The sequence below is a fragment of the Pyxicephalus adspersus genome, chromosome 1 (assembly GCF_032062135.1).
Source record: "Pyxicephalus adspersus chromosome 1, UCB_Pads_2.0, whole genome shotgun sequence".
Classification (NCBI taxonomy): domain Eukaryota; kingdom Metazoa; phylum Chordata; class Amphibia; order Anura; family Pyxicephalidae; genus Pyxicephalus; species Pyxicephalus adspersus.
The window spans coordinates 176,072,904-176,090,547 of record NC_092858.1 but is presented as its reverse complement, the minus strand read 5'-3'; the positions used below and the strand labels follow the sequence as shown (position 1 = coordinate 176,090,547).

Genomic DNA, 17,644 nt, shown 5'->3' with positions numbered 1-17,644 from the left:
TTGGAGATTGATTGACTCAGCAGAGGAAAATCCATCATAAAAGATAATCGTTGGTTTGTCTTTATGGAGCTTCTGTTGTTCCTGACCTCAAGCTTTTACTAAAAGTCCTTCACAAACTCTGCATTAGGAACAAATACCTGTCCTATTCTCCAATTCATCCACAGCTAAGAAAAACCTTAGACCCAGAGCTACCCCTCACCGAATCCTTGTATGCACCGTCCTATTGGTCGGTTAAGGTGCCCATCTCAGTCATAGTTAGCTGGACTTTTTCTTGTGTTGGAGACATTTTAACATTATAAGAACAAATCCAGCTGAATGTAGCAATCTACTACTAGATATACAATGGCCCGGAGAAATGAGAACCCTCACAGCCATCTGATGATACATAAGGGTTATTTTTGCCTTTCTATGGATTAACTACATCTATAGGGTTTTATACCGGGGATAGGTTTATTTAATAGTGAGACTCTAGGACTGGTCAGAATAAATTTCTGATTTTTAGGAATAAATCGGCCTTTACATTAGCAGCAGAACATTCAACCTGCATTTTGCTACTTTACTTGGTCATTTCAGGTTTATCAGATTCCCAGATTGGGAAGATGGAACAGCTGGCTGACACCATTGCTGCTAATTGAGATGCAGCGTTTTAGCGTTGTCAGCAACAGGAAATTGTTAGGGGCAGAATCTCCAAGTTGGAACTTTTACAAAAAAGTTCATACAGAAAGAATAGATTTAGGTTTGCATAAAATGAGGGGACTTTTTGCAGTTCTAAACGTGCCCTGCCTAGTCTACAGTGAGAAGAAAGTGTAATGGGCCAACCTTCAGAATAGTGAATCTGGCTTTCTGCTGAATATTTTCTTTGCGTGTCAGCCCCCTCCAATGTAATCACCTCTGTGTTTACTGTATGACATCACCCATACTTCCTCCAGGGGTGCAGGGCTGCTTCCAATTACCAGAGCCCTCCCCTCTTACTAAGAAATGCATTCAAATTCTTTTATAACTTTTAGACATGTTAGTATAACAGACAATTACTGTAACATTCCTGGTCTGTGAGGAGAGGCTGTGTGATAGGGCCCGAGTACAAATATTACATTAGCACGCAGCAATGCAACAGGGGACCAAATGCAACTAACTATTTCATTGTCTGCAAAGAGAACCCGTCTACACAGCCCCCAATACAAAAAAAGCCCCCTCTTCACTTACCCCAAAAGCAATGAAAAGCTACAATGAAGGAAACAATCTGGGTGATAATGGGCAGCACAGATGTTTCTTATTTTAGACACTTTTTATAAACAAGGCGCTCTGGATTTTAAGAGATGACACATGGAATAAACACTGCTTGCCATAATGCAGTTAGAACATTAGGGCCGAACATGCTGAGGATCAAACTACTGAGAACAATAGAACTTTATATAATATACGAGCACACTGCATGTCATACAGAAAATATACAATCTGCAGTTATCATTGCTGTGCTAATAAAACAAATGCTGAGTACAAATTATTAAAATACAATTTCCGATTGGATGATTGGGGTGGAAAGTGAGCACAGGAAATCCAAAATATTTATAGAGTTGTCACTAGAGCAAAAGTGAGGATATTGCTATCTGCTACAAAGAGACAAAATGTTTTGCAGTTACATTTTCTTTAAGTATAAGAACTCTAAATGACTTCTTATATCTGGCAAGATGAATATTTATGTATAGAGATATAGAGTATAGGGATATAGAGTATAGGGATATAGAGTAATACGGAGGGTTGCAGCACTGGGCACAGCAGACCTGTCTATGGGTGGCAGGGCAAAGGGGCAGCATTTTTCTGTATAGTTAGTGAGCGCACCTTTTATTCTAATCGTCCTGAATAAGTTTACAAGGTAATTTTCCTATCACAATATCCTAAATTATTTTCTGTGGTAAATAGGTTGTTATCAGAAGATGCTTTGTGTGCCTACAGAATCCAGATGAATATTTAGTTCTATATATACAGAATACAGAAGGGCAGCCTGGGACACCCTATCAATGATATATTGGAACACATACCAGTCCTGGGGTCACTGTACAAAGGGGGTGCAATATTCAGTATATTATAGAACTTCCGTCTATTCTGGGGTTTGTGTGTTGTATGGGGATACAGATCATATACATCATACAAAGGCCTATATGTTCATATATTATATAGATAATTGGTATACAATGTATTCTCATTTACAGATCTTCTACTCCTGAATACAATCTACAATACAGAGAGAAGTAACTCAGAATAGAAGATACAGAATATCCCTTTACATAAATAACAATGTATCCATATATAAATCATAGAGCATCTGGAATATTTATTATTACCCCAATATACAATAAAGAGTGCTAGTGGATCTCTGATTGTCCCCAATGTCTCCATACACAGATCGCACATTGCTGGGTGTAATTATAGCACTCTGTACGATGTGTTGGCTGTTCTGTATTATACACACGATACAATGTATCCATATTCATCGCTGGCAGAACCACAGCACCCCATGTATAGAGGGGCCACACAGCACCCCATGTATAGAGGGGCCACACAGCACCCCATGTATAGAGGGGCCACACAGCACCCCATGCTCCTCATCATTATATCCCCCAATCTTCATCATTTTATCCCCCCACTCCTCATAATTTCATCCCCCCAATCTTCATAATTACATCCCCCCACTCCTCATCATATCCCCCCACTCCTCATCACAATATCATTTCTTCATCATTATATCACTATATCCTCCTCTCCAATGACATCTCCTCTGCAAACATTTTATTTTCTCCTCCAGCACTATGTCCTTTCCTCATCACTATAACCCCCATCATCCTATCCTGTACACTAGATATTTAGAAAAGAAGCCCCAAACTCTAACTCTAAATTTTACCCACTGATTATTTATAAATTATTGTAATCACACATGAAGCACATGCTCACAATGAAGTGTAGGATTAGTGTTGGATTTTATTTCCCATTGATCCCTATTTATTTGTGAACATTGTGAATATCGAAATATCTGAGAACAGACAGAAATCTAATGGGAATAATTCAGTACTTTCAGGTTTCAGTGATTTCATCCTTTACTGGAGTTCCATACAGACAGCAAAGACAAGCAGACATTCACTTGAAAGGAGTGAATAAATGAGGTCAAAAAACAAATTAATATTTTGGAGCAAACACGCTGACATGAGGTCTGCTTGCTCTAAACCAGGGGTGTAAAACTCAGAGGGCCAAAATTAAAAACTTAGACAAAGTTGCGAACCAACCTTGAAAACTATTGAAATAATTGGGGTAATGTTTCCTTCTCATTCGATATAAAACCTTTTCATGTGGAAACAAAGAAGTTTTTCTTCTCTTTCAATCTGGAACAAGCTTATAATAAAGAAAGATTTTAAAAGATTTTTAAAGAAAAACATTTTTTTTTACATTTTATTTAGGAAAACATCTTATGCCTCTTTCTCTATTTGTAGTCTTAAATTTTATTGGTAACTTTTTTGCACAGGCTAACAATATTAATATTCTTCTATGAAAATCCAACCAATCAAGTTACTCCATGCCTTGGAGTAACAAGGAAACGTACAGCTGAGCGGGAGTGCTGGAAATGCCAGACGGGGCCAATGCGGAGCTAAATCTTAGGAGTGGCCCTCCGCTGAAACTCCCTCTTCAATGAAATAGCGCTACTAAAATTCCCGGTATTATTTGCGACTATAAAACAGTCCAATGCGGTGCCACACATAGGCAGAGAGCCCGCTGGTCTGTAGACGCGAGTGATGCCGGAAAGTGCAGTAACGACCCTATTTCAATACAGCGGCGGGCCAGCTGCAGTTTATATTTAGGATTTTTGGGGGGGCCAAAAAAAAAGGATGTTGGGGGCCAGATTTGGCCCCAGGGCCAGAGTTTGACATCCCTTCTCTAAAACATTGTTTTATTTGGGATCTCATTTATAAGCATCTTTGAATTAATGTCACCTATAAAGCACCTTTTCAGTATTTTCATTATTGGTCTGGTGTGCTTATATTTCATATTAGGATTAAAGCTGCTGGAGTCCCATACACCCCGATTCCAGAACACAATGGCTTCTTTCTCAAAAACAATACAGGACAATCAGACGGTATGAAAAACCTGAATATATTACCAATCATCAGATAGGCCCACCCGGGCCTTCTGTTATGCTTCCATGCTACAGACAGGGCGCCCCTATGTTCGGCATTGGGGCTTCCTCTCCATCCTGATACTGGACCTTAATATTTGTAGGCACGTTACTTCTTATTCCACAATAATAAACATAGGAGTACCCTGCAAGCAGCATAGAGGAAACACTCAAAGTGTAACCAATTTTTAGATTATACATTAGATTACATATTACATTATATAGAATACAGTTATAAGTATGACCAATTTATTGAGCTCAAATAAAGGATGCCATCTAGATATTCCTACTGATTGCCCTTTTACATTATTAGAGGGGCGGTATTGTGGAATATGGAACAGGAACCTGTCCAATGTTCTATCATTATATATGTATTGCAGCACTAAGGTCTAGGTTTGCATCCCATCCAGAAAAGAGTTTCCATGTTCTCCCTGTGATTGGGTGGATTTCCTCTCACATTCCAAGGACACAATACCGGTTTATTGGCTTCCCGACAAATTGCCCATAGAGCAAGCCACTTATATTATACAATGACTATAGCAGGGTCATTAGATTGTGATATTAGTGATATGACTGTAAACTCTCTACTTCGCTATGGAATATGTCAGTGCCATATAATTATATATGTTCTCTAAACACTGTTCCCGGCTGTGCATTTCTGTGCCCTTCATACAACATTGTTTTCTGGTTGTGATAAACATCATGTAATAGATACCAGCTGCTCTCACCATGAGAACCGGAATCCAGCATAAGAATATGTCTGTACCATGGAATGTGATTTGTATGTGTGCATTCCTTCCTGACAGAACCATTATAGAATTTATATCACCCTCAGAGAGGTAAATTGCTGCATCACTGCGTCACACATGGGGTAGCGGTGCTCCTCTATGAAATGCTGCAGAGCTGGGAACATCCACATGTACAGACCGCATAGATCCCAGGGTGCAGCTGCAGATACTGCAATTTAGTTAATAATATTATTATTATTATTATTATTATTATTATTATTAATAAACTGTATTTATATAGCACCAACATATTAGGCAGAGCTGTACATTAAAAAGAGATTATATTATTCAGGAGTGACATCAATGCTCTCCATATATAGGATATATATTATACGGGAAGTGACATCACCACTCTCCAGATATAAGTTATATATTATTCAGGAGTGACATCACCGATCTCCATATATAAGTTATATATTATATGGGAAGTGACATCACTGCTCTCCAGATATAAGTTATATATTATAAAGGAAGTGACATCACTGCTCTCCACATATAAGTTATATATTATAAAGGAAGTGACATCACTGCTCTCCAGATATAAGTTATTTATTTTATGGGAAGTCCCATCACCACTATCTATATATAAGTTATATATTATATGGGAAGTGACATCACTGCTCTCAAGATATAAGTCATTTATTATACAGGAAGTGACATCACCACTCTCCAGATATAAGTTATTTATTATAAAGGAAGTGACATCACTGCTCTCCAGATATAAACTATATATTATACAGGAAGTGACATCACCGATCTCCATATATAAGTTAAATAATATATTGGAAGTAACATCACCGATCTCCAGATATAAGTTATATATTATAAAGGAAGTGACATCACCGATCTTCAGATATAAGCTATATATTACACAGGAGTGACATGACAGTTACTGTAACACGTATGCTTCATGAATAATACACGCAAAGTATTACTAAACACAGATCCATATTCCCCCCACCCTGTATTGCCCCTATAGATGCCCTCATTCTGTCGCTTCCAGCCTCTAATGGGTTAATCCCATTCTTGGAGCACCTCCTGGAGTGTCTGGCGGTCTGGGAGAGGAAAGCATTTCGTGTATTTGTTGGCGGGAGCCCAACTCACAATCTGCCTTCCCAGATTGGGCCGAACAAAAGAACAAAGCTGAAGAAACATGGAAAAAACAGCGGTGACTTCAGGGCCCCCAGACACCGGGCCAGAGGGCTGAGATGTGGCCCAAGCAGGCACTGGGGATGGGGGCTGGTCTGCCGGCTGTGCTGAACTTGAACTGCCCTGCTGGGGGGTGAACGCAGCTCTGACTGCTATGTGACCGCCATAATGGCCCTGATTCAGCTGCAGGAGCATTTCTAGTGCATGAAAACCCCAAATCTATTGTTTAGTATGTGCAGCATCTCACTTGTTGTGTGTTTGTGTCCTGCCTGGAGATCACTGCCTGGGTGACAACACTGCTGCTCACTGCTTAATGTTGTCAGAAGTGCAGAATCTCCAGGTAAGAAATCCTGCAACAATTTCACAAAAAATGATATATTTAGCAGTGAAGCACAATTCCAGATGAAATATAGATTTAGGGTTTTCATATGCTTTAAAGCAACTTCAACTGCACCTACGGCATGCTAAAGTGACCTCTCAGTGTAACTGCAAATTATTTATAACACGCTTGTAACTCTAGATAGCATGCCTGAGGTACAATTGCAGTTTGATGAAGAACTCATTACATACCTAAGTGATCAATAACACGGCCAGGTCTCTAGCTCCTTCTTCAGGTTGTAATGTGCATGGTGAACCTAAAGCCCAACTCCTAATAAAAGAAATGATTCCTCATGATTCAAGAAGCAGCTCAGGCTGCAATACTCACCTCCCGATGCCACCTGCAGTAATTACTTTTCACCACTAGATGTCCTCCTTTCTGGGTTTGAATAGCAGCCAGTGTACCTGACCTCGGTAGACTGAGGACACCATGTGAGTGCTGGACATCCAGGCCCCGCCCCCTCGGTGTAATTACCCACCCAGCACATAGCCTGGCTATTGGAAAACGAAATTTTGGACTCCGGGTGGGCGAGGTGTATCTGGGGGAGAGATTCCAGATCTGGGGGATTTCACTTTATATTACTCCATAAAAGTGAACCCTTTGGCCCTTCCCGAACAGTGGGGACAGGGTGGCGGGTTTGGCCTGGGATGGATGAAATTCTTGGCGGGGACACTGGAATTCTGTCTTGGGTGAAAAATGCGTCAATCCCCACCCAATCACAGAGTGACGTGCATGCCCTTATATGAGCAGAGAGGATGTGCAGTGTATACAATATATGATACATTGTAGCCATCATTACATGCATGGTGGGTGGGGCTGTGTGCACATGGGTATACCTCAGGGGCGGGGAAAGTCCTGGCAGCAGCCAATCATGGAGGAAGGAATACAGGTTGGATCCCAATAATGATCAATACATTATGTGGGATCCGATCAGACTCTCACCCTGCAGTGATCTGAGTGCCCCTTGATGGGCGGAGCCTGGAATCCCAGGGGGAGGGGAATCCAGAGAGAGATCCAAATGGAATATCAGTTCTGGGTGAAGTTCTCCTTTATAATGGCCTCGTAAATATTAGCAGCGCCCCCTGCTGTAAGAACTGTAGGAACTCGCCACCTAGCGGTCACTGTTGGTGCTTCAGCTGGCCGCATGCACAGCTCCGTAGCGACACCTAGGGGTGACTTCTGGTTTTACACTTTTCTGAGCTCCATCTAGCGGCTGAATGTGGTATCGCCCTGCCGATGACCTGGTAGGACTTCATATTGCGCTCCCTCTTGCGGCCATAGACAATAGTGCATTATGTGGCCACTATTGTACTGTTTTGCGCTTCATTCATGCTTTACTAAAATCCATAAACCATCGGCCATCTCGCTTTGTGAAACTCGGACTTTTTATATCAGCCGTCAATTATTTGTTTTGCGCTTTTTTACTCTACCAGTTATATCGCATTGTACTGAGCGCCATCTGGTGCCTGTAAGTGGTATCGCATTATGTTGCGCGCCATCTGCCAGCCGTAAGTGGTATTGTATTGTATTGGGCTCTATGTGGTGGCAATGTTGTATCCCATTGTAATTGAGCGCCATCTGGTGGCTATAGGTAGTATCGCATTTTTTAGCTCCATCTGGTGGCTATAAGTGATATCGAATTTTAATTGTGCGCCCTCTGATGGCAATATGTGGTATTACATGTCATTGCGCTTTATCTGGTGGCTATACGTAGTATCGCAATTGTATTGAGTTCTATCTGGCGGCCATAAGGGGTATCGCATTGTAATTGAGCGCCATCTGGCGGCAATATATGGTATTACATTTTGTTGCGCTCTATCTGGTGGCTATACAATGGTATCGCATTGTATTGCATTCCATCTCCCGGCCGCAAGTAGAATTGCATTCTAATGAGCTTATTTGGCGGCTATAAGTGGTATCGCATTTTATTGCGCTCCATCTGGCGGCAATAAGCGGTATCGCATTTTTTTGCGCTCCATCTGGCGGCCATAAATGGTATCGCGTTTTATAGAGGTCCATCTGGTGGCTATAAGTGGTATCGCATTGTAAGTTGTGCTTCCGGTATCGCAATATATTGCGCGCCATCTAGGGGCGGAGTCTGGTGCAGCGCTGTCACTTTGCTCGCTGTGAATAAAGTTGTGTGAAGCCCGGTGTCCTTGGTCATGGTGGAGTTTAAGGAAAGTCGTTACGCCAGCCGCCCGGAGGGGCTGGACCCGGCCCGGTATTATGAGCTGACCCCGGAACAGAGGAGGCTGCAGGAGGAGAGAGTCGCCATTCGGGCCCAGCTGAAGAGAAAATACCAGCTCCAGCTCAATGACCCCCATAGGATCGGGATGGTGGTAAGTGATGGGGTGAAAGGGCCAGCAGGGGGCGGAATATAGGAACCGACTGGAGGCAGGGCAATAGGGGGTTTATAGGGACCCCAAAGGTTAGGGGGTAAGTGGGGGAATATAGGGGCCCCATGGTGGGTGGTGGGGAAGTTGGCGGTCCTGAAGAGGGGTACAGAGGAGGAGGGGTGATGGATAGAAGAAGTGACAGGGGGCTATGGGGGACCTTAAGTAGAGGGTAAAAGGTGAGGCGGTACATCGGGGGGGAGGGTGAAGAATACATTTGAGGGACCCCAATGGGTCACAAGGGGCTTTGGTGACCTTAAGGGAGGGTATAAGGGCCAGAAGGGCTGGGCAAAGGGGTAATATGAGCGTTTAGGGGCCCCAAGGAGAGGTAAAAGAGTACATTTCAGGCTGCAGGGACCCTCAAGGGGAAGTGATTGGAGGATTTAGGGATCACAAGGGAGAGTGATCTCTAAATACAGCGCTGTGGGAGGGGGAGGGTGATGGTTAGGATGGGGGGTAAATAGGGGGTTATGGGGGTTACAAGGGCTCATAGTAGTCACTTTCCTCTCTCTCTGTGTTCAGACAGACCCAGCGGTGGAGCGATGGGCTTTCGCCCGCAATTACAACATTTTTCCCAACCACAGAGGAACCGCCAAGGTGAATTTGCTCAGCTTCCTGTCCTTGGCAGTTCCTTTCCTTTTAATCTACACAGGGATCAGCCTCGATCGGGTAAGTTTTTACTTCTGCTTAGAGTGTGGATTTGACGTCTCGAAATGTCATGTGACCTGCAATCCTGAATGAAGCCCCTAGGGGGCGGTGTGTGGGGGGTTATGTTGTTGGATGAGTAAATCTCCAATTTGATTTGGATAATATATTATCTCCAGGTTTATATTTGAGATTTCAGACTTGGCTGGCTGGGCCCGCTAACACAATGAGAGAGAAAATTTCTATCTGCAGCTCTGGTAATGTCTTAGTGAGTAGGGCTGGCAGAGGTCAGGAATAGTTCAGGTCGGTGCTGAACGCTGATTTCGTGCCTAAATGGACAATTTGGGTGAGCACAGGATGGCGGCAGTCTCATAGAGCTGGAGGCCTGTAGCCCCTCCGCTGTCCATGATATTAGATTCTATACAGACTTCTATAAATATTTCATCATGTTGGTCTCACTGTGTGCAATGGCTGGTTGGATGCCGGCTTCCCAAGCTCCTACAGATCCATGTGAATGGCCTCCACCAGAGCACTGCAACTCTCCGGCCGCTGGCGTTGATATTTAAGTGACGTTTGTCTCTTTTTTACCCCTCACAGAAGCGCCATCTTAAGACTTATGAAGACAAGTCAATAGACGATACCTTCCGCCTGCGATTCTGAGTGCCTGTGCGGACCCAGCTGTGCGCCCGTGTTTGTTGTATGATTCTTCCCTCTGTTATTTCATTAGCTGAACCTCCAGGAACATATGGGAACAGAAATTTTATAATAAAGCTCATAATGTGTACAAGCTGAGCGTGGTGCTGATTGAACTGAAATGTGGGGAGATCTCTGGGTGGAGAGATGAGACTACAAATATAACCCCCCCATCTATAATACACAATGTAAGGAATCATGGGAGATGGAGTTTTTAACTGACATTGCAGTGCTCTGCTGCCCTCATGTGGTCAGCTAGAGATGTGACAACCACCAGCAGTCTCTATGACTGGATAACATTGATATATTGTGTTCTTGTTCTTCTTGATTCCACACACTCCATCCAATAATTAGGGGCAAGCACACTTTACGCTTCTGTTTTTAATGCTTTTTTTTCTCCCATGGAGTACGGGAAAAGTTTGAGCATATATTATTCTCCAAGCATCCACCTGCTTTAGACCAGTCCTGCAATAAAAATAATCCTTAATGTTTTAACTTTTCCTACCACCAAGGGGCAGCAGAGATGCTGCAATACAGCTGAGGGGTATTTTCTTACTTAACATTTAGGCTGGGGTGCTTTACAGAGATTTTTTGGTACTTGCATTGTTGTATTCCCACTATTATGACTTTAGGTGACTTTTCTAGTACAAAGCCCCCATTCAGTGTGGTGCAAAGTCAATGAACATTTTGTTAAAAAACATAGGGGGGGAGGAAACCAAAAGGTTGGGCGGGGTCCTGGCTTAATGCAGACCAATCATCATTATGTGAAAGGCTTTCTTTTCATTTTACATACTAAAGAATGAAAAGGTAATGAAGGTCCCAGAAGAAAGAAGATTGACAGCATAACGGGGAGCTCAGGAAAGATGGAAATCAGCACAAATATGATTTTTGGGATTGAGTTTGGGCCCCAACAGGCTCCAGAGCTACCAAAGTCTATGAGGAGCTCCCCCAGCATCTATTTGTTATTTATTAGAGTTTGTCTATAATAAAAGTATAAATTGATGAGCTGAAATATGGCGCCAGGTGAAGCGGTCACATCAACTGTCCTGTTACAATCCCTGTCACGTTGATTTCGGCTATGAGGGAAATGTGTATTATGGCGAGCTGCCGAAGACCAATCAGAGTGCCCACGCTGACCCTCGTTCACCAATGAAGAAACCAGCAATGGGCACCTCAGCACCAGAACTAGACCATTGGGCTATGGATGAAGGGGGTGTAGATCATGTGAAGGGTTGGGTGCATCCATTTACCTGGGGAAAAGATGGCAGCAGGGTGCATTATGGGAAGAAGGTGGGTCAGAGGAGGCAGCAGGGTGCATTATGGGAAGAAGGGAGAGAGCAGGGTGCATTAGGGAAAGAAGGGAGGTCAGTGGAGGCAGCAGGGTGCATTATGGGAAGAAGGCAGGCAGGGGGGGAGGTAGCGGGGTGCATTATGGGAGGAAGGCAGGTTGGTGGAGGCAGCAGGGTGCATTATGGGAAGAAGGTGGGTCAGAGGAGGCAGCAGGGTGCATTATGGGAAGAAGGGAGGCAGCAGGGTGCACTATGGGAAGAAGGCAGGTCAGTGGAGGCAGCAGGGTGCATTATGGGAAGAAGGCAGGTCAGTGGAGGCAGCAGGGTGCATTATGGGAAGAAGGCAGTGGAGGCAGCAGGGTGCATTATGGGAAGAAGGCAGGCAGGGGGAGGTAGCGGGGTGCATTATGGGAAGATAGCTGCAAATTCTGGAGAATGTATCAGGAGGATCTGGAACAATGGGCAGAGACACCCAAAAATCCAGAATGGGGCAAGGATGAAGTGAAATCCCCCAAAATACATTTACTGTGAACTTTGTACAGCTAAAGAAAAATATAAGGGGAGATAGGAGAAAGCATTTCCTTAGTCTCTCCCCCCCCCCAGTGATCTGTCTGTTGCAGGCAGGAGGAAGCCTTTCCTCAGTCTCTTCAGTGATCAGACCGGATCACTGTAACTTTGTATACAGTCACATGATATGAGCTTGCAGCAGGGGCTGATCTGTGCCAGACATTTGTGAACCAAGACACTGGTATTTATGTGACTGTCTAGAGGTAGGTGATGTCCCCAGGTAATGCCTGAACAAAGATGATCTTTGTAGAATGTAATAAAGAACAGAAAGTGTTACACTGACAAATTACTTAGCATGCTGCACAGCTCCACTTTAATATTCAGGTGAATCTGGGTAATTATATTCATTGTTTAACATTTCATTTTATAGTTTTCGAATAGGAAGAACATAATGAATATGTTGGTGGCACCACTGCTGGTGGTAGGGAGTGCGGTCACTTCCTGCTCTCTGGCTTTGGGTTGAAGTGGCTGCGGAGAGGCTCCCAGCAGAGGTAATATTCTTTGTCCAGGTGATTGCAGGTCTCCAATCCCCAGCGGGTCACAGCCATGCTTAGCGAGGACTCAAACATAAAGGCCTGTGGTAAGGAGAATGAAGCAGAGGATTTACATGCCGATCTGATCAATTTGCTAAAACCAATAAAATCAATTGAAGGATTTTGTGTCATTTCTGTCACTTTTTGTTCCATATTTGGATTTTTGTGTTTCATGTAAAGATTTGTAAATGCTCCCTCTAGTGGGCACTTGTATATTGCAACATGTGAAAAGCATCCCTGCAGAGATCTGCTGTTTTTCCTTTAAAGCTTGTTTACTTTAAACCTGCCCTCCGGCTTCCCTTTGTTAAATCTGCCCTCTGATCTACCCTTTCACCCTCCTCTTCCAGCTCTTATTTCACACCTACCATAGTTCCATCAGCCACTCGCTCAGGCTCCAGTTTGACGTTGCTGGCCTTCTCGAAGCATTCAAAGTCCGGTCCGTGTGGTGTCATGGCGCTGTGCAGGCTGGCTCCTCCAGGTTCGAAACCTTCCTCTTTGGCTTCGTAGTGACCCATAATCAGCCCCATAAACTCGCTCATACAATTGCCTGAGAATAAAAAAAGACAACGTGACCACAGATTTCATATTACTGAAACAAGAGAATCTTGGACACCATAACAACCTTCCGGGACGTCCTTAAACCAAGTTCAGTGGTGACAGGTTCTCTTTGTCGGCAGGTTGTGTTTTGCCTTTGATGATACGCTATGGGGCCACACCTGGTCACCCAATGGCACCTTTCCCCCATCACTGCATTGTGACGTAGATGTAATTGTAATCTCCAGCTTACATTAGTCTTTTGCCTCCGCCCCTGAGGGGCCAATCACAAGCAGCCAGCCAATAAGGTTGTAGAAGCTTGCTGGATGGGCTCTAGCTAATAATAGTTCCATCTTGCTTTTCCTCCTGGCATTGGGACCATTGGACTGAACATGGAGAAGCACCAGTCTTTGGGGCATCTGACCACGGAATGGAGGGGGCATAGGGGATGTCATAGTGGCTGCATTTGTACTTGAACCCTGACCAATGACAGAATGCCCCCCTGGCCATATAGATGTTAGGGGCCCCTTCAAAATTTCCCTGGGGGGGCCCATGCTTTGTAGTTACGCCCCCTGGCTGCCGAGCTACTCACTGTGATAATACGGCGGGCGGAAGGTGTGATCTGCCACCCCCCAGCGTGGGGGAAGGATGACGAAATCTGCGATTGCCACGCCGGGCCTTAGAGACTTGGCGGTCAGCACGGTGAATATGGAGGGATCCTGCGAGAGGAATGTACACAGTTATAATCCCGGTATGATGGTCTGATAACAAACGTGATTGGACGGCCACAGACTCACCGCATGATCGAACGCCACACAATTTATCGCCATGAAGTTGGCTAGATTGTATTTGTAGGGGGCGTAGTTCCCGTGCCAAGCAACAACGTTATACGGTGAGAAATCCTACAGAGGGAAAAAGAGCAAAACCTTCCATAGAAATGAAATCTTTACAGGTTAGAACCTCTGGATTGAGATGAGAAGATTTACCTGCAGGGAGGAGAAGAGTCTGCCCTGGTATTTGCTGATTACAGTGTATCCCCCTTCCACCGCCCGGTCTTCATACCAGGCCACCGGGGTCAGGAAATCTCTGGGGTTTGCCAATCCGTTGGCCCCTGTGGTAGCACAAACTTGAGAAGTTACTGAAAGCTTCATTTTAAGCAGGGAAGTTGAATAAGGCTGAATTAAATTCAGAGCTCCCTCTAGTGGCCAATCTACAAATCTCTTTTTTCTAACACAATAATAAAAATACGGAAGAGCGATCTGTAAAAATGCACCAATACCCCATTTCTTTCCCTTCTTTTAGATTTACTTACCGATTGGCCCCAGATCAGGGAGCTCGAAGTGGACGCCAAACACCTCCAAGACATATCCCCTGGAGTCCCCAAAGACCTCCACACTAAAGCGTATGCCTTGCTGGAGGGGCAGAATGCAGAAAGCAGGTGAGATTCATGGGGGAGGGGACAAAAGAAACCACACACAGGCAATGTTATTAATAATTCCTTTTATTACCTGAACGACGCAGATCTCATTGGGCTCCACCAAAATCTTCCCAAATTCTGTGAGGATGAGGAGCTTTCCCTGCTGAGGAACTGTTGAGAAAAAAGGACATTTGAGGGTCCTTTGGTTTTGTGAATTATATTTCCTCTTTTATTTTAACAAATGCGATACTGACTTAAGAAAAACAAATTGGTGACAATAGGCAATGGTACCAATATCTGGACATTTACCTGCCCAACGAAAAAAAAACACATTGTATTAATTCAGTACAAACAAGTGTGTTGTGTCTATTTTGGAGGGATCACTTCACACCGTTTAGTAGAAATGGGCCCTTAAACACCCCTAGAACCCCTTCCTCCAACTGACAAGTTCTCCTTACCCTCTAAATGCTCCAGTGCTGTCCCCGACTTCCTACTCTGCCCTGTGACATCAGGCACAAAGACATCATGCAGCCCAAAGGGTGCCCCCTTTGTATACCCTGGGCTCACAAAGCTCAATAAAGGCTTGATTGGAGCTCACGTTATTACACGAGCATTGCAGCATCCAACATGGAGACTAAAAAGATATGTATAGGGTTTTTTTATGGCAGAAGGGAGAATCAGATAAAGGGAATAAACCACAATAGGGTTCCACTTTAAGGTCAGACCCACCATGCCTATCCAGATTCAGGGGCTCATGAGTACTGAGGGGAGAGTGGTGACCCTTATTACACAGGTCTGTGTTTGTTCTTTTTTATATTATTAATAACAGGTTCTCTTTATGGGAACTAGGTTCCTTGATCCAAAAGTTTCCAATATTTTCCAGGCTTTGAACATTATCTGCAGTTATCACTCTCAGTCACCAGAGGGCGCCATCGTACCAGCTGTGGACATTATCAGAGAGGCTCATTATTTATTTCCAAAAATATTCAATATACAATGAGATGGAGAAAACAAAAAACACAATAAGTGGGACTTGTAATAGGCCAATGTTATTCTGTTAAGACATCCTAATGTTTTTGAAATTTGTTTAGACTTTTACATTTATTTTTTCCATACCAATTATGATTTATTGGCCGATTGCTTTACCATATTATAAAATAAATATTACTGATATTCCTCAGGTTACACATATATTAGCACACAATGTTTCCAGCTCCGTCCCCTTTGATTTTTTGGAGTACAATATCTCTCCAGGCCTGTTGCATAAACCTATCACCATGCAGGTAGAGAACATTAAGACAACTTTAACCTTTTTATGTCTCATCTCTTTCCCTGTTATTCTTGTTCCAACAATTTAGGATTTCTCCATCACTTACTGGTGACAATGATCATCAGGAAAATGGAAAGAATCTCCATGAGGACACAGACAGTAATAAACACCTTGCAGGGAGTTTAACCCTTTTACTACACATGGAAAAAAAGAATAAAAATTGGTTTGGATACATTTTAGGCAGCCAGAGCTGAAAGTCCTCAATGTTTTATAAGGAATATAAATCCATAGTGTGTGGCCCAAACCCAGGTAATATTATTATTATTAATATTAATAAAAATAATAATAATAAACAGGATTTATATATCGCCAGCATATTACCCAGCCCTGTACAATAAATAGTGATATTACATTAAAAATTACCTTACCTTATATTAATATATTACACATTATTACTGTGCAGCAAACACAGCTGTGGGAGGGGCTAAACAGCCACACCCACTATAAAATACTACAGGAGGGGGCGGAGACAAGACCAGCCACCCTGCACAAGAAGAGAGAGCAGCAATGATGGGTCTTTAATACAGGAAGCTCCTGTACACAGGTAAAGTGTCACCCTGGATGCACAGAATACAGAAATCACACAGAGATTCAGCTACGTCTACACATGTAGGTACACATTGTATGTAGTCACCCGTATTATTTACTCATAAAACTTCTACACCATGTAGCACCAAGGACTAACTCACCGATGAGGAAATCACCATCAGCATTATATAAGCACCTAGAAATGGGAGGAGAAGGAATAAATATCAGAAGATTTCATGGATTGCAGATTGTTATCCCGCGAGTAAGAGACAGAGCCTGGGTGGCGGGGCAAATACCGGTCATGGGGGGGGGGTATTAATCCCTCGGTCATGAAAGGCCCAGTGACCTTTAACCGGCTGTCTGATTGATATCATTTTGTTTGATCATTGAAATCACAGGAACAGAAAACAAATTACATAACACGAAGATAACACAGGGGCAGAGTACAGATGGAGGGGCAGAAAGTGACAAGTGAGAGAGAACACAGGGAAATTAAAGGGTAAACATGGAGAAGAGAAAACAACAGGTGTAGGGGCAGATTACAGAGACTGCATAGGGGCAGATTACAGAAACCGCATAGGGGCAGATTACAGATACCGCATAGGGGCAGATTACAGATACTGCATAGGGGCAGATTACAGATACTGCGCAGGGGCTGATTACAGATACTGCATAGGGGCAAATTACAGAGACTGCATAGGGGCAGATTACAGAGACTGCATAGGGGCAAATTACAGAGACTGCAGACATAGATAAATCAGAGAGCAGACACAGATTAGAGAGCTGACATATCCAAAAAACAGAACTAGGAACCAACCAGAGACCAGGTGGGCAGACCCGGGGCAGGAAAGAAGGAAGCACATGGAAGATCAGAGGGAAAAAAGGGACATATTAAAAAGTAGAAACAAGAACCAATCAGAGAGCAGACACAGGGGCAGATTGGTGGGTAGGCCCAATGAAGAATACAGGACAGGAGAAGATAACAGAATAGATTAGGGAGCCGGGATAGAAAAGATTGGAGAGCATTTGCAGGTATGGAGCAGAGGGCATGGAAAGGGGCAGAATAGTGGGCAGGGGCACATATAGGAACCTGGAGTCAGTGGCAGTTAGAAGTGACACCATGTAGACAGAACTATAGTACAGAGCAGAGAATGAGTCAATCACAGCTGTGCATGACCTCCATTTGACCCTCATACCTGTCGGTCATAGATGTGTTACATGTGTAAATGTGGATGGC

The 17,644-nt window shown here is 43.6% G+C and overlaps 2 protein-coding genes across 2 annotated transcripts in view; one reads left to right on the top strand and one right to left on the bottom strand.

Moving 5' to 3' along the window:
* The first annotated feature begins 8,574 nt into the window (after window positions 1-8,574).
* Window positions 8,575-10,303, top strand: NDUFB4 (NADH:ubiquinone oxidoreductase subunit B4). Its single transcript, XM_072398458.1, has 3 exons — window positions 8,575-8,817; window positions 9,394-9,540; window positions 10,114-10,303. The coding sequence occupies exons 1-3, from the start codon at window positions 8,641-8,643 to the stop codon at window positions 10,174-10,176; spliced, it is 387 nt and encodes a 128-aa protein (XP_072254559.1). The 5' UTR covers window positions 8,575-8,640; the 3' UTR covers window positions 10,177-10,303.
* Window positions 10,304-12,355: 2,052 nt separating this feature from the next.
* Window positions 12,356-17,644, bottom strand: part of HGD (homogentisate 1,2-dioxygenase) — an 8,628-nt gene continuing 3,339 nt past the window's right edge. Inside the window, exons 6-13 of the mRNA XM_072398457.1 lie at window positions 16,569-16,603; window positions 14,641-14,720; window positions 14,445-14,544; window positions 14,119-14,243; window positions 13,930-14,034; window positions 13,725-13,851; window positions 12,964-13,145; window positions 12,356-12,640 (exon numbers count right to left, since the gene is read on the bottom strand). Coding sequence (XP_072254558.1) covers window positions 12,500-12,640; window positions 12,964-13,145; window positions 13,725-13,851; window positions 13,930-14,034; window positions 14,119-14,243; window positions 14,445-14,544; window positions 14,641-14,720; window positions 16,569-16,603 — 895 coding nt within the window. The 3' untranslated portion in view covers window positions 12,356-12,499. The remainder of the gene's footprint in view (window positions 12,641-12,963; window positions 13,146-13,724; window positions 13,852-13,929; window positions 14,035-14,118; window positions 14,244-14,444; window positions 14,545-14,640; window positions 14,721-16,568; window positions 16,604-17,644) is intronic.